This window comes from Phacochoerus africanus, chromosome X (assembly GCF_016906955.1).
Source record: "Phacochoerus africanus isolate WHEZ1 chromosome X, ROS_Pafr_v1, whole genome shotgun sequence".
NCBI classification, from domain to species: domain Eukaryota; kingdom Metazoa; phylum Chordata; class Mammalia; order Artiodactyla; family Suidae; genus Phacochoerus; species Phacochoerus africanus.
The window spans coordinates 28,974,226-29,000,029 of NC_062560.1; the positions used below are offsets into that span (position 1 = coordinate 28,974,226).

Genomic DNA, 25,804 nt, shown 5'->3' on the forward strand with positions numbered 1-25,804 from the left:
CCCAGGCTAGGGACCGAATCAGAGCTACAGCTACCAGCCTAAGCCACAGCCACAGTAATGAGGCATCCAAACTGCAACTGTGCCCTAGACCACAACTCTCAGCAATGCTGGATCCTTAACCCACTGAGCGGGGCCAGGAATCAAACCCGTGTCCTCATCGATAGTAGCCAGGTTCGTTAATTACTGAGCCATGACGGGAACTCCTCTAACCAATTTTTTATACACTACTTGGTAATAAATTAATTTAAAACTTAAAGTAGGCAATGTGTGTTTAGTAGCGAAAAAACTCAATTCTCTTGTATAACCCCACACAAGTGGGGCAATGATACGGAAAGCCATTTACTGAGCATCCACTTCACACATATTGCCTCTTTATCTTGACAGTAATATTAAAATGTACTGCTTATAATTTCCTTTTATACATAGGGAAAATCAGAGGCAGAGAAGTTAGAACCAGTGAGTACAGAGCTATTCTGGCTTTCAGAGCCTATGTGACCACCCTTTTATGTCACACCCATGAATGGGTCTCTATAAACAAAAAGTGAATTCTGACTAAACGCTTTATTTCTTAATTTCCTACATAATACATGCCCTTATATTACAGATGTTCCTAAAGTTAAAAGGAAATAAAAATTGTGCAAAATATTTTAGATTTGTGTTATGTGTATATATCTCAAGCAGGTTTTTCCAGTGTCTTGTAAACAACATTTTGTAAAAATACTATTTGTTGGGCATTGTATAAATTATTTAATGTATATGATCTTATTTAATTCTAACAAAAGTCCCATGAGGTAAATACTGATACATATTATAGATGAGAAAACTAGCATAAAGAAAGTCGCTTATTCAAGGATATGTGAGTGACACAAAAGTAGCAGAAATACGATTCAAATTCACATTTGAATAGAGAGCCCATGTCTTAACCACCATGTATAATTGTTCTTCAGGCAAGCAATCCTATTAGTCCTCTATTTTATTCTAGGCCTGGCAGTGGAAACAAAAGGGAGCCACAAATTTCTCATCTCAAATATTATCACCCATATGAGCTACTAATCTCTAAGGATTATGGCTACATAAGAGTTCACTATAGTATTCTGTCGAGTCTATGCATCTTTGAAATTCTCTAATAAAAAGTGAAAAATAAGTTAAAGCCTAGGTCAGCTGTTTCACTAACTGCCTTCTTTTTCTAATGAAGTCTCATCAATGAAAGCTCTCATGTAAAATCTGGGGGATTTTGAAGCACTAATCTATCCTACCCTAGACAATTCTCTACTTCTAACAACAAAGAAATCAATCAATAGGGCTTTAGCAGGGGTTATTATATAGCAAGAGGTTGGTTAACAATGTTTATACATATATATGTTTAGAGAAAATGTCTTCTATACTAGGAAGATCTGTTTATAATCTACAAGTATCTAAAGGACTCCAAAATGCCCAATATCCACTGGCGGATTCCCATTTGGGGTTATGATCTTTGGTATATTCACTCAATTAGAGGATATAATTTAGATTTCAAGTGGGGTATCATCTTTCAGTTAGATAGCTTTGTAATTTCTCACATGTTTTAAGTAATGCCTTCCCCTTTCCTCTATGCCTATATAGTAGTACTGTACCATTTAGTATTAAGTTATGTTAAATACTGATTTTCTTAAGGTTATTAGATTGAAGGGAAAAGGAAGTTCTAATAGCCTTATGAAAATCAAATGAATGCTACAGACCTGCTTCCCATATAAACACACATATGAAACTCTGCATATAATTTTAGGGACTCACAGACCTCCTTTGAAGCCATGAACCTCAGTTAAAAACTCCTCTATGAGGGTATAGGTACAGACATGCTGTCTGCAAGAGGCCTGACATATATGCTAACTTCTCTAAACTTGTAAACTCAGAGATCACCCTCAGTTTAGACAGAACAGGAACATGAAGAATGATTCCATGAAAAAGTAGAGATTAAGTTGAACCCTGAAGAAGAGACAATATTTATAAAAGCAGAGCTTCAGAAAACCACTCCAACAGAAAGATAATGTGATAGAGCAAAGTGAAGTAAGTATACACGGAGAAACTAGTTGATGTATGAACTCTCATTAACTGTGAGCAGACCCAGCACTTACCATACTGTATTTCAGTATTATCTTTTTTTTCCTTTTTAGGGCCAAACCTGTGGCATATGTAAGTTCCCAGGCTAGGGGTCGAATTGGAGCTAGAGCTGCCGGCCTATGCCACGGCTACAGCAACGTGGGATCCAAGCCACATCTGCGACCTATACCACAGCTCACGGCAAAGCTGGATCCCTGACCCACTTAGTAAGGCCAGGGACTGAACCTGCATCCTCACGGAAGCTAGACAGATTTGCTTCCGCTGTGCCACAATGGGAACTCCTACAGTTATCTCTTGATGGATCTATTTCTCCCACTAGCAGGTATACGCTAAGCACCTAACATAGAACCACACTCATAAACTGTGAACACTGCTTGTTGAATAAATGAATGTTCAAAGGTGAAATGATAATAGGTTGGATCACAGAAAGCTTGTGATGTCACAGTATTTTAGGACACTGGTTTCAAAATTTTCAGAATTTTTCACGAACTTTAGAACTCACAAATATTAACCAACATGTTAAAAAATGTATTACCTGAATCTTTTCATTAGAGTAGTTCCCGTTAGGATCACCGTTAACACTATTATCTCAGTTTCTACAATTACTTACACTTAACAAAACTGCTCTGCTTTACAATATTCTATGGTCAACACTTTCTCAAAATGTACCTTAATCTTGTTCTAACTTATGTGATTTAATGTACTTAGACAAATAACTTTTAAATGTTTAAATATATATATATAATATGCTTAAAAGAATAAATGAATACATGAAAACAATTTATAAAATATTTGGTCAAGGTGTATTTTTCATTTCTATTCTGACAGAAAGCAATTTATAGTGAAAGAGATGCTAGGCCTTGAGTACAAACTGTCACTATTTGAAAATACCAATGAATCTATGGAATTCACACGAGAAAAAAATAAAACTCAAATTATTTTGACAAGGCGGCAAAAGTCCTTCATCCATTGTTTAAAAAACAAAACCCAAACTCTTCTAGGAACAGAATCTAAAATAAAAACAAATGGCCTGGACAGCCAACATGAACACCTTCCCATCCTTGCATCCTAATCCATCCTACTTACCGTTGGGATCGCAGTGGTGCAGCTGACCCTTCGGAGCCGTCTCTGCATCAGGTCATGCTCCATACCATTAACTTCAGCTTTCAATCGCTCTAGCTCCTCTTTCTCAAGTTTCAATTGCTTTGCTAACCTCTCCATCCTTGCTCGCTGATGTAACAGCAAGGCTACAGCATTACAGATAAAGTTATTGCAGAAAATAACATTGAACAAGTGACTGGAAAATTTCTATATGCATTGCTAATACATGGAATACCCTTGAGGAACCCTGTCATCCAACTTCAGTTGACACTGAATCTGTCTTTCTAAGGCTATTCTACCTTCATATCTGCTTTAATTTAGCTCTTCCAACATCTGCCAAAATGACATCACCTATACATTCCTCTTGTTCTAATGTCCTTAGTTTCCCTAAGATTCTCTTTAACTATACACCTGCGTGCATTTTAAACAGGCTCAAAACCAGGCCTAATGAATTACAATCATAATTACTTCCCTTCTTATATACTAAAAGAGTACTACATTCTTAGATAACTTGAAACAGACTTTTAAAATACTTTATTCTCCTTAAACTTAGTTAGGTTCACTATACACTAATCCAAAAATGTTCTTCATTGTCAATCCCATTTCTTATAAACATACAATACTTATAAAGATCATTATACCCTTCAGGCCATTCTCTTAAAAAATATTCAAATTGTTTCACTTTGATAAACTTTAGTCCACCCTCCGTGAATCTCTTTTTTCCCACTCTATAGTTTGTATTTTTGATAATACTCATTTCACTTCTCTATATTTTTCTCCCAATAAATGTTCTTCCTAAAAAAAAAAAAAAGGCTTTTGGGTCACTATTATCATCCACATACCTTTATATTTTAAAATAGTCTGTAGATGATTCGAAGCAATAACCCTATTTTTTTAACCATTTTCTTAATAGTAATGGTACTGCCCAATATTTAATAAATATTAAATATTTAATTAAAATTAAATATAAATTATTTTATTTTGAATAGGAGATTGCCACCTCACCACAAACATTAAATTTCATAAAAGGGCTAAAATTACCTTGTGTATAGGCATAGTCATCTGATCCAGAACTAGAACTTCTCTGATATTTATGGCTTCCCTTTTCTCCCCCAGAGCCTGGTATCACTGAAATGGGCTGAATAGGTTCTGGGGCTGCAGAACGCTCTTCTTGGTCCACTAAATTTAAAAGATTTTCAGTTGTTGCTCGGCCTACAGTAATTTTAAAAACTGTAGTTGGGTTTGGTATCATCCGAGGAGATGGTGACGGAGCACAAGAAGGTCCAGTTGGCTGTGTGTATGTAATATACACGGGATTAACACTAAATGGAGGTTTTGGTTGACTGGATATCCCTCTTGAAGGAGAACTTGAAGGTGGCGTGGTGGCTGTGTACAACGAGTGCTGATTCCGTGGAGATGGCTGATTACTGATAGGTGAAGGACTCCTATTAATTGCTGTCCCAGATCTCTGAGAGGGTTCAACTGTAATTTCTATCTTCTTCATGGATCCTTTGGGTAAGCTAGATGTTGTATATGGGAGATAGGCTACTGAATGGCTTCCCTGTTTCTGATAGCTAGGAGGTCCTTGTTGATATGGATGGGGTGGAGTTGCTGAAGGACTAGGTGGCATAAAGACATGGGAACTAGGGTGGCCCAACTGGGAAGGTTGTACTTGATGCTGTGGAGAGCTGAAGGGTGAAGGACACTGAGAAGGAGGTGGTGAATGGTAAGCAGGTTGAGGGATCTGCTGCTGTTTGGGAGAATACTGAGAAGGCTGATAGTTTTGTTGATGTGGATAAACAGGTAAAGGACGTTGGCTATAATGAGGCACTGGGCCCTGTGGTGAGGACTGCCATGGAGTACTCTGAGGAGTCTGTCTTCCTGATGAACTCTGAGATGTCTGTCTAATATAAATAGAACCAGGAGACCCATAAAGATTGCTTGGAATTTGTGGAAGAATTTGTAAAGCTCTTGGTACAGTCTGTCCAGAAGGGAGGTTTTGGGATACTGTAACAGTAATTGGATTTGTACTATACCGAGGTATGTGCATGTATGAAGGAGGTGGCGGCGGCGGTGGTGAAGGCCCTTGCATAGCAGATGGAGTCATTCCTGTTTGAATGGAAGACGGCTGTTGAGGTGGCTGTGATGGAGGAGTAGCTGCACTTCTGTTCTGTTCATTCATAAAAAATGGATTGTAGTTGGGAGTAGCAGCCACAACAGCTGGAGCTGAGTGTGGTTCCTGAACTAAGCATATCAGCTGTTTACCTGCTGCATGCTGTGGATCAATATGTCCATCACTTGAGCTATGTACCAGTGTTCGACCACCGTTAAGTTGCACTCCATCTCCTGGGTGGTAGCTACCCGGAGAATGGATACCCAGGTTAATATGCAAAAGGCGATTTCTATTCATTCTGTTGTCATCTGGACTATGATATTCCATGTATAAGTACTTGCTACTCTCCTGGGAAAGGGCTCGGCAACAGGCTTCAAGATTGTTGTTATTCTAGGGGGAAAAATGGTAAAAGTAACATGAGCAAAATTAACAAATCCTAACAGTGGAAGCAAGCTTTGCCAGAGAATTATGTAAATACAACTGTCATAGAGTAAGTAGAGAACAGTATTTTAAACACAAAAAGCTTTATGGTCATCTATCCTGAAAAGGAGATCCCAAATGATTCATATTATTTTATAAACATTTAGCTCATGTAACTAGTACTACCACTACTGCTACAGCTACAGAAATGTAAAGTACCTACTAATGAACATTGTGACTCAACCCCAACTTTTCTGACTCCAAATCCAGGACTCATTTTACACTTGTTGCATCTCAACAAATTAAAATGCTGGGCTAATCTTGGATTCACCACACTTGCTGTAATATACAAGTATAAGTAATATCCATCATTAATATTTAAATTGATAAACATGAAAATAACCAAATGTTAGTTTTCAAAAGGCAATAAAACCCCAAAGAGAAGAAAAGTATAATAAAATTACTAGAGTCCAAATAATAAAAATTCTAAAGCAGCCTTTACTTTCCTCTTAACCAAAGTCAGGCCTCTATAACTTCAACTGTCTATTTCATCATGAAAGATCAAGTTAAACAAATAAATCAGTCCACTTTTTGAATTATGGTTCGGTGACTTTGCCAAACTTATGGTAATTTAACACAAAACCAGGTCCTGACCATTTTAATGAAATTCATTCACACTCAAACAGTCTCAAAAGTTTTTACCTGCTCAAAGGCAGCTTAGTATGCTTTCAAAATTAAAGATGTGAATTTTTTGTTACATACACACACAAAGATACTAAATAGCAAACTGACATTTTATATGTTCTAATGAACAGTAATCAAATAAAAGGTTTCCTCTTTTTAAAATTTTAAGGTACTATAAGGTAGTTTTCCATTAATATATAGAATTCAGAACTATTTTACTGGCCTAAAACACAATTATTCACTGCCTTTGAAATAATCTATTAGTTTCCAATTATCATGACCTCTGTATTTCATAAATATATATATAGATATGCACGTATATACATATTACTATATATGTATTTTAAGGAAAAGTGCTTTATATAAAAAAAGCAAAAGCAGGAGTTCCCGTCGTGGCGCAGTGGTTAACGAATCTGACTAGGAACCATGAGGTTGCGGGTTCCATCCCTGACCTCGCTCAATGGGTTAAAGACCCGGTGTAGCCATGAGCTGCGGTGTACATTGCAGCTCTGATTCAACCCCTAGCCTGGGATTTTCCATATGCTGCAGGTGCGGCCCTAAAAAAGCTTTTTTTTTTTTTTTTTTTTTGGCTATTTCTTGGGCTGCTCCCGTGGCATATGGAGGTTCCCAGGCTAGGGGTCGAATCGGAGCTGTAGCCACCAGCCTACGCCAGAGCCACAGCAATAAAAAAGCTTTAAAAAAGAGAATAGATTCAATTCAAATATCCTACTTCACCTGCCAAATATCTTAAAAAGAAAAAAAAGGATAAAAAATTATCAAACAGTAAATACGAATAAAGAAATCAAAATTGTTTGCGGGATAAAAAAGTCAGAATTTTTAGATACATGAATACTCATGAAAGGACAGAGGCAAAAAAGCATCATAACCCTAAAAAGTGATCCTAAACTGGGGGGTGATGGCCTAGAGAGAGACTTTAAGGCTTGTGTATTAAATGTAAACTGCTGGAAGGAGTCGGAAGGATAAATTAGGAATTTGGAATTAACGGATACACACTACTATACATAACACAGATACACAAGGACCTATTGTATAGCACAGGCAACTGTATTCAAAATCTTCTAATAATCTATAATAGAAAAGAATCTGGAAAAGAATATATATATATATATATATAACTGAATCACTTTGTTGTACACCTGAAACACAGTAATGTAAATAAACTATATAACTCAGTCAAAAAAAAAAAAAGGCAAACTACTGAGTCAAATATATTTTAATGTAAACAGAGAAAGTTTCCGAAGCCAGTAGGCATTAAAGTCCCCATACTGATAAATAACACTGATCCTAAAGTAACAAAAAATTAAAAGATTTAGGACAATGTACATTATCAACAAATGTCCAGTGAGTTGAATTTAAAGTACCATTTCTTCAATTTAGTAAGATGAAGACACTACACCACGAAAAAATACAGGTAACAGAGGGCTAAATAAAATTAAAAAAAAAAAAAAAAAACAAAAACCCAAGGTGAGAGGAGTTCCCGTCGTGGCTCAGCGGTTAACGAATCTGATTAGGAACCGTGAGGTTGCGGGTTCAATCCCTGGCCTTGCTCAGTGGGTTAAGGATCCAGCATTGCTGTGAGCTGTTGTGCAGTTCGCAGACTCAGCTCAGATCTGGCATTGCTGTGGCTGTGGTGTAGGCTGGCAGCTACAGCTCTGATTAGACCCCTGGCCTGGGAACCTTCATATGCTGCAGGTGCGGCCCTAAGAAGACAAAAAGACAAAAAATAAATAAACAAAATAAATAAACAGATAAATAAAACCAAGGTGAGAGCTAGGTGGGGCCCTAGGATAACTTAGAAAAGTGGTTTAAACTAGAAGCCTCACGCATGCTTGGTTTCACTCCAGCGGGAAGTACATTTGCTCTACTAGAGACCAAATTAGGGTCAAAGAGTGGAAACTTAGACAAGGAATGTATGTTAGAAAAAATAAAGACAAGCTATAGCACAAAAACCAGACAACACAAAGGAAGCACCTCCTTTATCACCACTGAAGAGTGATCTTTTATCACCACTGATGTCTCCATTTGCAATTAACTTTAACTGTATACAGGTTTACATTATATCCTGAGCAGCTCACACTGTAAGGGAGAGCTTACATATAATGCAGAAGGTAGAGTTTGAACTAATTGTCTGTGTGAGAAAGTCCAGTGGGCAGGAGAGAAATGCTGACCCCAAAAGTCAACCAACGAGGGATATGTCATAACCCCAAACACACTGAGATTCTGTAAAGGATGATGCAAAATTCAACTGGGCGAGTGTTAGGTATATTTCTCTGTTGCCCCTTGAGTGGGAAGACACAGTCTATCAGAGATGAAAGATTTCAACAGAAAACAAAAGTAAAGTGATTAAACTAAAGAAAGTGGCCTTACACTTAAAATTAGCTATTTGTAAGCATTTACCCACTAGAAAAATAGTAAGAAAGGGAGAGAACTTTTCTAAAAATTAAAAAAAAATAAGGCTAAAAAAAGTATACAGTCTAGGAAGTTATGATAAATTTGAGATTCAAAATTAAATTCTCAGCATTTAGGGACTGATGAAGCAACCCTCAAAATGACTTTATTCTTTTTCCTAAATCACTGGTTCTCAATAGGGGAGATGTTGGCTACCTTGGGATTTGGAGATTTTGTCTCCCAGAGAGACATTTTTGGTTGTCACAACTGCAGGGATACTACTAGCATTTAGTGAGTGAAGCCCAGGGATGCTACTAAACATCCTACAATGCACAAGGCAGACCCCACAACAAATATCCAGCCCAAAATGTCAACAGTGCCAAGGTTGAGAAATGCTCCTCTAAATGTCCCAACATAAATAAGAAAACTTAACTGAGTTCTAGTCACCACAACATAAATCCAACTCTAAGAAGGAAAACTGTAACTTACTATCACTATTATGGGTGGATAATCTACCTGTAACATGTATTGAGACACCACACTCTCTGGAATCTCAGGAAAACGCTGTCGAAGGTCATGGAGAACCTGCATATCGAGCTGTGGACTGCTTTGCGCCATGCCAGGGCAAATGGTGGTCAAGTTTCTCTCAGTAAATCGTTGCTAACCAGCCTTCCAATAGTAATGATCTTCCAATACTCCAGTCATTTTCTATTAAAAGAAATTAAAATATGGTTAATTTTAATTACACATTTCACTTTATTCAAATAGAAACCATCAATACCTTAAAAGAGAAACATCTGAATTAATTATACCAAATTCTAAAGCTGGAAAACTGAAAAAAATCTACCTAGCCAAAGATTTTTCTGATGTAATATAGCAAATAACTGGTCTAAAAACAACAACAAAAAAAACCTACCAAAATTTCACTTCCATTTTTTTATTTTTTTGTCTTTTTGTAATTTCTTGGGCCACTCCCGTGGCATATGGAGGTTCCCAGGCTAGGGGTTGAATCGGAGCTGTAGCCACCGGCCTACACCAGAGCCACAGCAACGTGGGATCCGAGCCACGTCTGCAACCTACACCACAGCTCACGGCAATGCCAGATCCTTAACCCACTGAGCAAGGCCAGGGATGGAACCCGCAACCTCATGGTTCCTAGTCGGATTCGTTAACCACTGCGCCACGACGGGAACTCCCTCACTTCCATTTTAATACTTAGAAAAAAGAGCAGCAGCTAAATTAAAAGTACAGAGTATTGTAATTTGGCAACTTATTTTTTTAGTCTTGAGAAATCCTACTTATGTATATCAAATCACTCATGTTTTCCTAAGGGCTATCACATCAGTCCTCTGAAGTAGGCTAGTCATTCTGATGTTTGAAATGAATTTATAAGAACACTACAAATCAAACCTGTCCTATTTGCCTTACATTCTCCCTGTACTGTGAAGCCAAAAGGTTTGAATTTGAAGTCTGAGTAATGGAAACCCAATGTCTAAATGAAACAACTGGGCAAACCAGAGTAGAAATACGGACTCCTTTGTTTTCAAAGACGATGCTGGTGGCCCATCAGTAGCCAGACCTGTCTAGATAGGCTTTCACTTAGTTCTGATACAACTGGCACAGGAGATGCCAGGGTCTGGGGGCAGAGTTTAAGTAGAGGAATGTGACCCCCATCTCAGTGGTACTAGTCAAATTAGGCACTTAGTGAAATAATAATGAAATCATAAATCAAGTGGCAACGCCAAGGGCCAATTAACTGATCCATTTTTAATCTATACTTCCTATTTTTTATAAGGGGAAAATTTATAGTGTCTATCATAATTTCTTATTTCTGCTATGAACACTCATGAGATGGTCAAATATTTTTAACACTGAGAAGTAAACACCTGCATCTTCATAAGATGCATAGAAATCAAGATTATAAGATACATGTCTAAACCACATGCACACATAAGGGAGGGTCATCCCACACCAAAACTTTAAATCTTGGAGTTCCCGTTGTGACGCAGTGGTTGACGAATCCCACTAGAACCATGAGGTTGCGGGTTCGGTCCCTGCCCTGCTCAGTGGGTTAACGATCCGGCGTTGCCGTGAGCTGTGGTGTAGGTTGCAGGCACGGCTCGGATCCTGCGTTGCTGTGGCTCCGGCATAGGCCGGTGGCTACAGCTCCGATTCTACCCCTAGCCTGGGAACCTCCATATGCCGCGGGAGCAGCTCTAGAAAAGGCAAAATACAAAAAAAAAAAAGCCATGTAATCTCAAATTTGACTTTTATTATAAGCAAGAAATTTCATTTTGCATGCAATCTGTTGACTTTTACTGGGCATCTAGCTCTCTCTTCTTCCTTCCAAGCCAAGACTGTCAAGAGTTATGTACACTCTTTGTGTCTATAAAGTGGCAACAAAGCTCCTATGTATAAAACTCTAGCCACAGGTAAAACTATCTATTAGGGATTGCTTTAATGACTTCCAAACACCAACATGGAAGGTATCTAGCAAACCTGGAGAAAAAAAATCAAAATATGGGAAGAGAATAAAGATAACTTCCAATATGCACATATATATAGGCTTTCTGGCCAGCTTCCACCATTCTGTTCCCTGCATCTCATTCCTTAGTCTGTTCCTATCTGGCTATATTGCTCTTCCACTAAAATACTCTGTTCAACATCTCTCTGCTAAATCCAAAGGATCTATCTTCTGGTCCCCATGCCCCATGACCTTTGCAGCATCTGATACTACTCATCATTCCTTCCCTTTTTAAGCATCTGTGACATCACATTAACCTGGTTTTTTCCCACCTCTCCTGTCACATTAATGCTTGCTTGGTTTTTACCCCAAGCTGCCTCCTCTTCTCATTCTACATCCTTGTGCCCAAAGATGACATCTACTTCTAAGGCTTCAATGACATTAAAAAGTTGATGGTTCCCAAATTACTATCTTTTTTTTTTTTTTTGGTCTTTTTGCCATTTCTTGGGCCGCTCCTGCGGCATATGGAGGTTCCTGGGCTAGGGGTCAAATCGGAGCTGTAGCTGCCAGCCTACGCCAGAGCCACAGCAACGCAAGATCTGAGCCATGTCTTCGACCTACACCACAGCTCACGGCAACGCCCACTGAGCAAGGGCAGGGATCAAACCCGCAACCTCATGGTTCCTAGTCGGATTCGTTAACCACTGTGCCACGACGGGAACTCCCCAAATTACTATCTTAAGCATCATACTCTCTCCAAGAATCCAGACACACAGACTCTACTGCCTACTGCACAGCACCATCTAGATATACCCAAATATATCAGTAAATATGTACAAAAGGGAACTCCTTACCACAGCCCTTCGCCACACACTGTGTTCTCTCCATGAATGTTACCATTGTTTACTCAGTTAACAAAACTAGAAGCCAGGGTATGCTCCTTAACTTCCCATTCTGGCCCAACCAACTAAACTAGAATATTAAATCAAGTGGGTTATGGCTTACACCCTGGTTCTGCCATTTAGTAGTATCTAGGAAATATATTCAACCTTTACTTCTTTGAAGCTTCATGTTTAAAGTGGAAATAACTGTAGAGTTATACTAAAATTTAAATGGCAAAGAGTATTAAGTCAGAAAGCATTACTATTTTCAGGGCATGTCTGAATACAATTCTTATCAACATTATACCAGCAACTTCCTGCTTTTCTTCATGCCTCAGGGCTTATCTTCCCCGACATCACAGCCAGAGTATTTGTTTTTCTGATCTCAACAGAGCCATGTGAGATCCTGTGCATTAATGTCCCATGCGGTCTCTTCTCAGGGCATTAGCCCATGATCATCCATCTACCTGAGCTACTTCTCTGTCTTCCTCCCTTCTGCTGCTTCCTCAAGCCATAATGATCCTCTATACGTCAATAATGGTGGTACCCCATCCTCTAAGGTTTCTACTGACAGCCATCCCCACCCCCCCCCCCCGTTTGGTCCTGCTACCATAATTCTTTTCCACCTACACTGGGCTCAAGGACCCTCCACTGCTTCCACAGTAGGCTGTGCTTATCCTCATATGGGCACCAAACGTACTATAATGAAGCCACCTGTGTGTCTGAAGGTATTTCATGTGGAACTGTAGTTCCACCTAGAATGTGTTATGCCAGAGAGTGGATAAGTACTCAAAAAATGATGGGAGCTTGTTATAAGGACCTAAGAGTCAGCTTCAAGAGGCTCCCACTGGTCAAATCTGTGATAATTTGAGCATCAAAATAATTAAGGACAGTAATGAATTATAGGCCTGTAGAAGAGAGTAACCCATAAATTCTTACACATAATAAATGTCCAATGATATATAGTTAAATACACAAATATACATATAAAGGAGAAGGGAGGGCTTTTGCTTACAATGGAATTCAATGGGAAAATGTGTGTAGGAAGTGCTGGAGCTGGAAAAAATCATCATTTTGGAGCCATTGCAGTACAGACTGCTTCAAAAGAAAATCATCAACGGATGCTAAATCTAGGGGAAGGGAGTTTGCATGGTGGCTCAGCAGGTTAAGGACCTGATGGTGTCTCTGTGAGGACGTGCATCCAATCCCTGGCCTCGTGCAGTGCATCAAGGATCCAATGTTGCCACAAGCTATAGCAGAGGTCACAGATACAGCTTGGGAACTTCCATATGTCACAGGTGCCGCCATAAAAATAAAAAAAAAATCTACGGGAAAATTTAAATGAAGAGTAGGCTATATGAATGGACTTAAAGTGTCTCTCCAAAGAACTGCTTATAATTTGCAAGGGGGGAAAAATTTACCTACACAATGGATAAATCAAACAATATCTTGACTGACTAATCAAAATAAACATCACCAATGAGGAACAGATGGACAGTATACACCTCCAGATGTGAAATCCTGAGAAGAACATATCACTTTATAATATTCCAGTCAGGAATACATAATTTGAAACTCTTCATGAAAAAAGACAAACCCCTCAATGAGAAATGTTTTATTAAAAATAAAAAGCAGGAAGTGGGAAGGTGAGAATATTGTCTTAAAAATGCCAATGTCAGGAGTTCCTGTCGTGGCTCAGTGGTTAACGAATCTGACTAGGAACCATGAGGTTGCTGGTTCGATCCCTGACCTTGCTCAGTGGGTTAAGGATCCGGTGTTGCCGTGAGCTGTAGTGTAGGTCGCAGACGAGGCTCGGATCCCGCATTGCTACGGCTCTGGTGGAGGCCGGCAGCTACAGCTCCGATTCGAACCCAAGCCTGGGAACCTCCATATGCCACGGGAGCAGCCCCAGAAAAGGCAGAAAGCCAGAAAGCCAAAAAGCCAGGAAAAAAAAAAAAAAAAAAGCCAATGTCATAACATAATACTGTAAATTAACTATACCTAATTTTAAAAAGAACACAGGAAAAGTGTTAATAATACATGAATCTGGTTAAAGGGTATACAGAATTCTTTGTACTATAGTTATTCCTGCAAATTCTACAAGTCTGGAATTATTTTCCAAATAGAAGGCCAAAGAAAGACAAAAATCAAATAGAAAACCTATAGTTCTACTCAGGGATTATCCTTTGTCCACCACTGCATTTCTAGAGCCTCACCTAGTACCTGTTCACATGTTTGTTAAATAATGAAGAATGAATTTCAGTATACTAAACCAATCTATCCAGTAAGATAGAAAATATATGGATGAACCTTTAGACAAGCCTTGCCCCATATATTCTGCATACCCCTGCCCCACAATAAAATGTTGGGGGATCAGAGATCACCTATGTAATGATTTGCAAGTGCTTAGGAAAAATGAAAAATAGGTTTAGGCTACCTAATAAGTGGGTATATTTTTCTAGTTTGCCCCTTTAAAAGCATCCCAAATCTGAAATGCTAAGTTATTCTACCATATTAACAATCTAGGAGTTCCCATTGTGGCTCAGCGGTAATGAACCTGACTAGCATCCATGAGGAAGCATGTTCGATCCCTGGTCTTGCTCAGTGGATTAGGGATCTGGCCTTGCCATGAGCTGTGGTGTAGGTTGCAGACATGGCTCGGACCCAGTGTTACTTTGACTGTGGTGCAGGTTAGCAGCTGCAGCGCCAATTCTACCCCTAACTTGGGAACTTCCATATGCAGTGGGTATAGCCCTAAAAAGCAAAATAAAATAAAATAAAATGTAAACTATTCAAAGTCCTTAGTGTTAATTAACTTTTTTCTCAAACAAGGTTTGAATTATCCACTTTTCCAATCAAAACAAACACTACCTACCTTTTTCACTGTAAGGTGATCTATAATTTGCACTAGACACAGAGGTCCTAACTGGATAAGTAACCTTGCTAAGTCACCAATAAAGCACTGAGGCAGTGCTGTCCAATAAAAAAATAGAAACAGCCTGATAGATCTCAAAATCAAACTTGTGGTTACCAAAGGGGAAATGTAGGGGGAAGAGATAAATTAGGAGTTTAGGATTAACATATACACATTACAAAGTATAAATCAGATAACTAGCAAAGACTTACTATACAGCACAGGGAACTCTATACAAGATTCTATAAAATGGAGTTCCTGCGGTGGCTCAGTGGTTAACGAATCCAACTAGGAACCGTGAGGATGCCGGTTCGATCCCTGGCCTCGTTCAGTGGGTTAAGGATCTGGCGTTGCTGTGAGCTGTGGTGTAGGTTACAGATGCAGCTCAGATCCCGCATTGCTCTGCCTGTAGCTGTGGCCAGCAGCTGTAGCTTCGATTAGACCCCGAGCCTGTCCATATGCCACTAGTGCGGCCCTAAAAAGCAAAAAAAAAAAAAAAAAAAAAAGGATTCTATAAAAACCTATATGGGAAAAGAATCTGAATAAAATGTGTGGCGTTCCCATCGTGGCGCAGTGGTTAACGAATCCAACTAGGAACCATGAGGTTGCGGGTTCGGTCCCTGCCCTTGCTCAGTGGGTTAACGATCCGGCATTGCCGTGAGCTGTGGTGTAGGTCGTGGACACGGCTCAGATCCCACGTTGCTGTGGCTCTGGCGTAGGCTGGTGGCTACAGCTCCGATTTGACCCTAGCCTGGGAACCTCTATGTGCCGCAGGAGCGGTCCAAGAAATAGCAAAAAGACAAAAAAAAAAAAAAAGATATGTGTATGTGTACACACACACACGGATAACTGATTCACTTTTTTGGTGTACATCTGTAACTGACACAAGACTGTAAATCAACTATACTCCTATAAAAATTTTTTTTAAAAAGAGCAGTTCCCTGGAGGTGCATCGGGTTAAGAATCTAGCACTGTCACTGCAGTGGCTCAGGTCATGGCGTGGTGCAGATTCAATTCATGGCCAGGGGACTTCCACGTGCTGCAAGTGCAGCCAAAAACCAAACCAAAACAAAACAAAACCAGATTTAAACTAACAGACATGAAATATTAAATAATTATCCTGAATATTTTAAAGTCTCTAGAACAGTAGTTCACACCTGCAGGACAATTTTGCCCCAGGGAACATCTGACAATACCTGGAGACATTTTTGGTTTCACAGCTGGTAGGGTACCAAAATGTGATTTATAACATTTTAGCAGCTACAGTAAGTAAAAAGAAACAGGTGAAATTAATTCCAATATGTTTGATTTAACCCAAGATATCAAAAATACTATTGTTTTAACATGAATTCAATATAAAAGTCATTGATAAGATACTTTAAATATTTTTTCAAACTAAGTCCTTAAAGTCTAGGGTATTTCATATTTAAAGCAAATCTCAATTCAGACTAGCAACATTTCAAGTGCTCAGCAGTCACTTGTAGTTGGTCGTGACTACCACACTGGGGCAACAAGAAAACTACTAGCACTTGTCAATGAATTCGGTAAAGTTACAGGATACAAAATATATAGAAATCTATTGTATTTTTACATATACTAACAATAAAAGGTCAGAAAGAGAAATCAGGGAAACAATCCCATTTACCATCACATCAAAAAGGATAAAATACTTAGGAATAAACCTACCAAAGGAGGTAAAAGACCTGTACTCTGAAAACTATAAGACGCTCTTGAAAAAAATCAAAGATGACACAAAGAGATGGAAAGATGTACCATGTTCTTGGATTGGAAGCATCGGTATTGTCAAAATGACCATACAACCCAAGGCGATCTACAGATTCAATGCAATGTTACCAATGGTATTTTTCACATAATTAGAACAAAAAATTTTTAAATTAGTGTGGAAACACAAAAGACCCTGAATAGCCAAACCAATCCTGAGAAAGCTAAACAGAACTGGAGGAATCAGGCTCCCTGACTTCAGACTATGACAAGCTGCAGTATGGTCCTGGCACAAACACAGAAATATAGATCAGTGGAACAGGATAGAAAGCCTAGAAATAAACTGACCCAAGTATGGTCAACTAATCTATGGCAAAGGAGGCAGGAACATAGAGTGGAGAAAAGACAGTCTCTTTAGTAAGTGGTGCTGGCAGGGGGAAAGGGAGTTCCCATTGTAGCTCAGTGGGTTAAGAACCCAACATAGTGTCCATGAAGATACAGGTTTCATCCCTGGCCTTTCTCACTGGATTAAGTATCCGGTGTTGCTGCAAGCTGCAGCCTAGGTTGCAGATGTGGCTTGGATCCAGTGGTGCCATGGTATAGGCCTGCAGCTACAGCTCTGATTCAACACCTAACCCAGGAACTTCCATGTGCTCCAGGTGCAGTCCTAAAAAGAAAAAAAAAAAAAAAAAGGTGCTGGGAAAACTAGACAGCTACAAATAAAAGAATGAAAGTAGAACACTCTCTAACACCATACACAAAAATAAACTAAAAATGGATTAAAGACCTAAATATAAGACCAAATACTATAAATCTCTTAGAAGAAAACATAGGCAGAATATTTTTTGACATAAACCACAGCAATATCTTTTCAGATCCACTTCCTAGAGTAAGGAAAATAAAAACAAAGGGGACCTAATTAAGCTTAAAAGCTTCTGCACAGCAAAGGAACCCATAAACAAAAACAAAAAACCCACAGAATGGGAGAAAATATCTGCATATGAAGCAACTGACAATGGATTAATCTTCAAAATGCACAAAGAACTCATGCAGCTCAATATTAAAAAAAAAAAAAGAAAAATGGGCAGAAGATCTAAATAGACATTTCTCCAAAGAAGACATATAGATGGTCCAAAAAACACATGAAAAGATGCTCAGCACTGCTAATTATTAGAGAAATGCAAATTGAAATGCCAAGGTACCACCTCACGTGTGCAGAAAGGCCATCATCAAAAAGTCTACAAACAATAAATGCCAGAAGGAGTTCCCACTGTGGTGCAGCAGGTTAAGGATCCAATGTTGTCTCTGTGGAAGTGAGGGTTTGAATGCCGGTGCAGTGGGTTAAGGATCCAGCGTTACCCCAGCTGTAACACAGATCACAGCTGTGGCTCAGATTTGATCCCTGGCCCAGGAACCTCCATATGCCGCGGGTATGGCCCTATAAAGACAAAAAAAAAAAAAAAAAAGGCAATTCATTGAATCTAATAAGAATGAACTTAGGTAATCAAATCTGCCGATATTTATAGAAATAATAACATATTTGCTACCAGGAAATGATTCCTCAGTATTTGAGGGGCTAACCATAAATACTTGACGGCTATTTATCATTGGCAATAAAGAGCTTCTGAAGCACCCAAAGGCTTAACTCAAGCTTTCCTAGTGGCTTCAAAGAGTGGTTTTTATTCATTTCTCCACCTTAATTTCAAGTCTTTAAAATACAAAGGCAATTCAACGTCACAAAATCAAATACCTCGGAATACACCTGACCAAGGAGGTAAAGGACCTATATGCCGAGAACTATAAAACTTTAATCAAAGAAATCAAAGAAGATGTAAAGAAATGGAAAGATATTCCATGTTCCTGGATTGGGAAAATCAATATTGCAAAAAAATGGCCATCCTACCCAAAGCAATCTACAGATTCAATGCAATCCCTATCCAATTACCCAGGACATTTTTCACAGAACTAGAACAAACAATCCAAACATTTATATGGAACCACAAAAGACCCAGAATTGCCAAAGCAATCCTGAGAAACAAAAACCAAGCAGGAGGCATAACTCTCCCAGACTTCAAGAAATACTACAAAGCCACAGTCATCAAAACAGTGTGGTACTGGTATCAAAACAGACAGACAGACCAATGGAACAGAATAGAGAACCGAGAAATAAACCCTGACACCTATGGTCAATCCATCTTTGACAAGGGAGGCAAGAACATCAAATGGGAAAAAGAAAGTCTATTCAGCAAGCATTGCTGGGAAACCTGGACAGCTGCATGCAAAGCAATGAAACTAGAACACACCCTCACACCATGCACAAAAATAAACTCAAAATGGCTGAAAGACTTAAATATACGACAGGACACCATCAAACTCCTAGAAGAAAACATTGGCAAAACACTCTCTGACATCAACATCATGAATATGTTCTCAGGTCAGTCTCCCAAAGCAACAGAAATTAGAGCAAAAATAAACCCATGGGACCTCATCAAACTGAAAAGATTTTGCACAGCAAAGGAAACCCAAAAAAAAAAACAAAAAGACAACTTATAGAATGGGAGAAAACAGTTTCAAATGATGCAACTGACAAGGGCTTAATCTCTAGAATATATAAACAACTTATACAACCCAACAGCAAAAAAGCCAATCAATCAATGGAAAAATGGGCAAAAGACCTGAATAGACTGTTCTCCAAGGAAGATATACAGATGGCCAGCAAACACATGAAAAAATGCTCAACATCGCTGGTTATAAGAGAAATGCACATCAAAACTACCATGAGATATCACCTCACACCAGTCAGAATGGCCATCATTAATCAATCCACAAGTGCTGGAGGGGCTGTGGAGAAAAGGGAACCCTCCTGCACCATTGGTGGGAATGTCAACTGGTACAGCCACTATGGAGAACAGTTTGGAGATACCTTAGAAATCTATCCATAGAACTTCCATATGACCCCGCAATCCCACTCTTGGGCATCTATCCAGACAAAACTCTACTTAAAAGAGGCACGTGCACCCGCATGTTCATTGCAGCACTATTCACAATAGCCAAGACATGGAAACAACCCAAATGTCCATCGACAGATGATTGGATTCGGAAGAGATGGTAATATATACACAATGGAATACTACTCAGCCATAAAAAAGAATGACATAATGCCATTTGCAGCAACATGGATGGAACTAGAGACTCTCATACTGAGTGAAATGAGCCAGAAAGACAAAGACAAATACCATATGATATCACTTATAACTGGAATCTAATATCCGGCACAAATGAACATCTCCTCAGAAAAGAAAATCATGGACTTGGAGAAGAGACTTGTGACTGCCTGATGGGAGGGGGACGGAGTGGGAGGGATCGGGAGCTTGGGCTTATCAGACACAACTTAGAATAGATTTACAAGGAGATCCTGCTGAATAGCATTGAGAACTTTGTCTAGATACTCATGTTACAACAGAAGAAAGGGTGGGGGAAAAAATGTAATTGTAATGTATACATGTAAGGATAACCTGACCCCCTTGCTGTACAGTGGGAAAATAAAAAAAAAAAAAGAAAAAAGAAAAAATGCGAAAAAAAAAAAGATCCACTCTTTCCTGATCAAAGCCTACATAAAAAAGAGAGATCTCTCTTTGTTATATGATAGAATCAATCTTTTTTTAACCATTAACTCTAAATAAAGAAGATGCTATTATAAAATACAAAAAAAAAATATAAAGGCAATTCAGTTGTCTTTTTATGATAAAGAAGAAAAGGTCACAAAGGTCAACAAGAAGAAAGATGTTTCAGGTATCAAGATCCTAGGCTCCACAGGTTACTTCAGAGCTTCTGACAACTGCTAGCTCTCTGCTAGCTTAATCAGCTTTTAGAACCTCGTGCTACTGAGATAAAAATTACTATTAATTTTATCACTATTATTATTATCAGCTACCATTACTGAACAACTATGCCCGGAAAAGTAGCTATAATCATCTCCATCTTACAAATAAGAAAATAAACTCATAGGATGTGCATATGGCAGAATCCTGACTCAAATCCAAGCCTGCAAAGCCTTTCCTTTCCACTATGCCATTGGTAGGTATCCAGGACATTCCCAGCAGAGTGATGATGAGCACCCTTCTTTCACTTCTTTCCACCCCTCATCAGTTTATCATCCAAACAGGTGGTTACAGGTGTGTGGGAGTTGAAGGGCTGAGAGGGGAGGAAAGAATCCTTGTACAAATAAGCTTTTTTAGGACATACAAGAAACAGAGCTCAAAGAAAAACGCTGGCTTTTTTTTTTTTCAATGGTTACAAATACTTGCCTTTGGAAAAACATTAAAAAGCAGCTTTATATACCACATTTCCTGATCCAGTCATCTATCAGTGGACATTTGGGTTGATTCCATATCTTGGCTACTGTGAATAGTGCTGTAATGAACATGCAGGTACACAATGGAATACTATTCAGCCATAAAAAAGAACAAAATCATGCCATTTGTAGCAACATGGATGGAACTAGAGACTCTCATTCTGAGTGAAGTAAGTCAGAAAGAGAAAGACAAATACCATACACTATCACTTATATCTGGAATCTAATATATGGCACAAAGGAACCTTTCCACAGAAAAGAAAATCATGGACATGGAGAATAGACTTGTGGTTGCCAAGAGGGAGCAGGAGGGAGTGGGAGGGACTGGGAGCTTGGGGTAAACAGATGCAGAATGTTGCCTTCGGGATGGATTAGCAATGGGATCCTGCTATGTAGCACTGGGAATTCTGTCTAGTCACTTATGATGGAACACGTAATGTGAGAAAAAAGAACGTATACATGTATGTGTAACTGGGTCACCATGCTGTGCAGTAGAAAAAATATATATATAAAGAAATAAAAATAAAAAAAGAAAGAAAGAAAAAAAAGTTTTAAAATGAAAGCCAAACACTTACACACACACAAATATGGCTACCACCTGAAAAGATTAATAGTAGACCTACTCTTCACAGCAAGTAGGAATCTAAACTGATAAAAACATATTCTTCTTAAGGGATTATGTCAGCAATCTTGAAAGTGATGAGCACTCTGCCCCATATAAACATTCAGTCACATAAGCACCAACTGACATGAATAATCATTAAGTACTTCATGATATAAAACACTCTTAAACTTAATTTTCTGATGAGTATAAAAATTTTAAATATCCATTCACAGCAACATAGATGCAACTAGAGCTTATCATACTAAGTGAAATAAGTCAGAAAGAGAAGGACAAATACTATATGATATCACTTACATGTAGAATCTAAAATATGGCACAAATGAACCTATCTAGAAAACAGGCTCATCCAGACATGGAGAATGAATTCGTGGTTGCCAAGGGGGAAGAGAATGGGGAAGGAACGGGATGGACTGGGAGTTTAGGGTTAGTGGATGCAAACTATTACATTTAGAATGGATAAGCAATGCAGTCCTACTATATAGCACGGGGAACTATATCCAATCTTTTGGGACAGACCATAATGGAAGACAATATGAGAAAAAGAATCTATGTGTATATATGACTGGGTCACTATGCTGTACAGCAGAAATTAAAGGAACATTGTAAATCAACTATACTTTAGCAAACTTATGGTTACCAAAAGTGGACAGATGGTGGGGAGGGATGGATTGGAGGGTTGAGATTGGCATATGCACACTACTGTATATGGAATGGATGGTCAATGGGGACCTGCTGTATAGTATAGGAAACTCTACCCAATATTTTATCATAACCTATATGGGAAAAGAATATGAAAAAAATGGATAGTAGATGCAAAGTATTATATTTAGAACGGATAGACAATAAGGTCCTAATGTATTACAGCACAGGAAACTATGTCCAATCCCCTGGGATAGACCACGATGGAAAATAATATAAAAATAAAAGAATGTATATATATGTATAACTGAGTCACTTTGCTATACAGCAGAAGGTGGCACATTGTACACCAACTATAAATAGAAAAAATTAAAATTAAAATTAAAAAATAAAATACTAAAATACTTTTTAAAAAGCAATTTCTGGAGTTCTCTTGTGGCTCAGTGGGTTAAGGATCTGGCATTGCCACTGCTGTGGTACAGGTTCTATCCTTGGCCCAGGAAATTCCATGTGCTGTGGATGCAGCCAAGAAAAAAAAAAATTCATTTTTCTGCTTACTGGGAGGCTAAGAAAGACTGTTTATAAACAGAAAATATTCCAGTCAATAAGATGAATCTGCTTCTTCAAAAAACAAAGTTTTACAGTAAAGTAGTACACTGTGTTTTTGTATTTAATCCCATAGAATACAAATAAAATGAAACACTGTCATATAGGATCTCACAGATTTGAACGGGAATGTTTGAATAAATCAAAACAATCTATTTTGTCCATATATATTAATTCATTCAACGATTATGCAAAATACATAGACTTTGTTTCTGAACAATATTATAACTGGCTGCCACTTTTTATATAATATTAAAGTGATGAGTTATGATTTGACACCTTAAAACAGGCAAAGGACTCAAGTAATATCTGAACTGCACTGGCTAAGCTAGGAAGTGACCAAACTCCTGGAACCCCCATGAAACACTACTAAAGCACAGATGGCCACAGCTGTACATTGTGGACTGTGTGGGCAGTAACCCTAGATCAAGAAGGACGAAATACTGAAGGCATATACCCTACAATTGCCACACATTTCTGAAGCCACATAAACCAGGAGAACTTGTAAGGCTGAGCCTTTTGTTGCCTGTTAGCTTTGTGGGACTCCTAATTTCTGAAGGCAGTATGGAAACTGGGGGCTGGGACGGTATGCTTAGCAGTGGAGTCACTCTGAGGCTATCTCTAGTGGTGCAGCTACCCTCCTAATTCAGGAGTGTCGGCACCACAAGGCACAGTGAGATCTGTTCCTCAAAATACCAGCACTGGGATTCTTCTCAAAATAATTCCTCTTCCCAACCAGAAAGGAAGCTTACCTAGAGCTCTGCTCTGATGCAACAATGACCTCAACACCTAGTGCTTTGTTTCCAGAGTCTTTCCTGAGCTCAGCAAATATACAGGGCTCTTATGGCCCTGACTGTTAACCTCTGCCAAAATTTTAGCTCACCTCCTAAAATAATTACATCACAGGTTATAAATCAATGGTCTATGGGCCAAAACCAGCCCACCAATCCACTCAGTTTGGCTTTGGCATATTAAAAAAAAAAAGTTGATAAGCAATGAGATCCTGCTGTGTAACAAAGGGAACTATATCTAATCACTTGTGATGGAACATGATGAAGGATAATGTGAGAAAAAGAATATATATATATATATATATATGTATAACTGGGTCACTTTGCTGTGCAGCAGAAACTGACAGGAGTTCCTGTTGTGGCACAGTGGAAACAAATCCAACGAGTATCCATGAGCATATGGGTTCGATCCCTGTGGGTCGGGTATCCAGCACTGCCTTGGACTATGGTGCAGGTGGCAGACGCAGCTCAGACCCCGCATTGCTGTGGCTGTGGCGTAGGCTGGCAGCTGCAGCTCCAATTCGTCCCCCAGCCCGAGAACCTCCATATACCATGGGTGTGGCCCTAAAGTGCAAAAAAAAAAAAATTGACACAACAGTGTAAATCAACTATAATAAAAAAAAAAATCTTTGTAAGTTGAGCCAAAAAGATTTTAAAAAAGCAAAAAAAAAAAAAAAAAAAGCTGAGCCACACTTTAAAATAGGAGAATTTTACATAAAAATATGAGTATCTAGCTTTTCTCTGACAAATTAGAAGATCTAGCAACAGTAGTCAACAACCAGCTGAAGCTGAGGCATCACTCACCCGTTTAGAAAGGACACATGCTTTCCAGATTGCCTAGTCCTCACACTCCCTCTGGTGTTCCAAATAGTGACACCTGGCCTTGCTTCATTCACTGGTATACTTGCTGGGCCTGTGATACCTGAACTGCGTTCAACAGAGAGGTTTGAAGATAGTACAGTTTGGGGGGTGGGGGGATGTGCTTGGACTGTGGGATGGAAATCCTGTGAAATCAGATTGTTATGATCATTATACAACTACAGATGTGATAAATTCATTTGAGTAATAAAAAAATTTAAAAAAAGATAGTACTGTACGTAATAGTCTAGTCTAGTATGTCTCAACAGTATGCTACTGATGTGGTAATTTGGGGTACAATAATTCATCACGCAAGCCTGTTCCCATGTGTGAAAAAGTGTTTAGCAAGCTGGTTCCTCCTGTAAAATCTCAGCAGCACCCCCAAGTGGCCCCAGGAGAAGCAACAGTATCTCAGGCTGACAAGCACAGCTAGCATGTTAAGTTTGATGAAGTATTTCCCAGTTTGAAGAAAAGCTAGCCTTGTCTTGAGACGACTTAAAAAATAAAAGAACCATTCATTTTTTGATTAGTCTTGTCCAAGTAATAACTATTTAACAGAAACATGTATAATAGCATAAACCTTTGAACTTTCATCCATTTTCTTGTTGCTTTGGAGGTTCTCAGTCAAGGTTTTGATTTTTGATCATATTTATTGAGCCAAATCTGTGTACCAGGCTCTGTGCTAATGGGGATTATCTCATTTACCCCATTATCATCCCATGGGAGAGGTAATACTATCATCCACATTTTACAAGTGGAGGAAATGTAAGGCTCCGAGAGGGTAAATAATTTGCCTGTGGTCACAAAGTTAACAAGCAGCAACGCCAGGATACAAACTTGAAGTGTATGCTTTAAACCATTACTCTCTTGTACTGTAAGCTACATGGTAAGATTTTGATATCATAACTCTTAAAGACATTATAAAACAAAATATGCCTTTAAAACAGAAGAGTTTCTGTATCAGACTGTGAATTCTTCAAGGTAAGCAGCAACAAGAAGTGACTGATACTGAAGCATAACAAGTGATATTTTACTGTAGGAGTAAGAATTCTAATTTCAGAATTTTTTGTGCATATGTGTAGGGATGCTACTGAATAAAAATAAGTGAGATATAGGAGTATGA

General features: G+C 38.7%; 1 protein-coding gene across 3 annotated transcripts in view; it reads right to left on the reverse strand.

Annotated features, from left to right (window-relative positions):
• The window catches only part of TAB3 (TGF-beta activated kinase 1 (MAP3K7) binding protein 3), a 93,873-nt gene that overhangs the window by 25,363 nt on the left and 42,706 nt on the right, over window positions 1-25,804 (reverse strand). For all 3 annotated transcript variants that reach the window (XR_007132821.1, XM_047764752.1, XM_047764751.1), the window contains 3 exons: window positions 9,344-9,535; window positions 4,243-5,704; window positions 3,187-3,347 (listed from right to left, as the gene is read on the reverse strand). Coding sequence is in view for 2 of the 3 variants with exons in the window: in XM_047764752.1 (XP_047620708.1) it covers window positions 3,187-3,347; window positions 4,243-5,704; window positions 9,344-9,445 (1,725 nt within the window). In the remaining variant the exon portion in view is untranslated. The remainder of the gene's footprint in view (window positions 1-3,186; window positions 3,348-4,242; window positions 5,705-9,343; window positions 9,536-25,804) is intronic.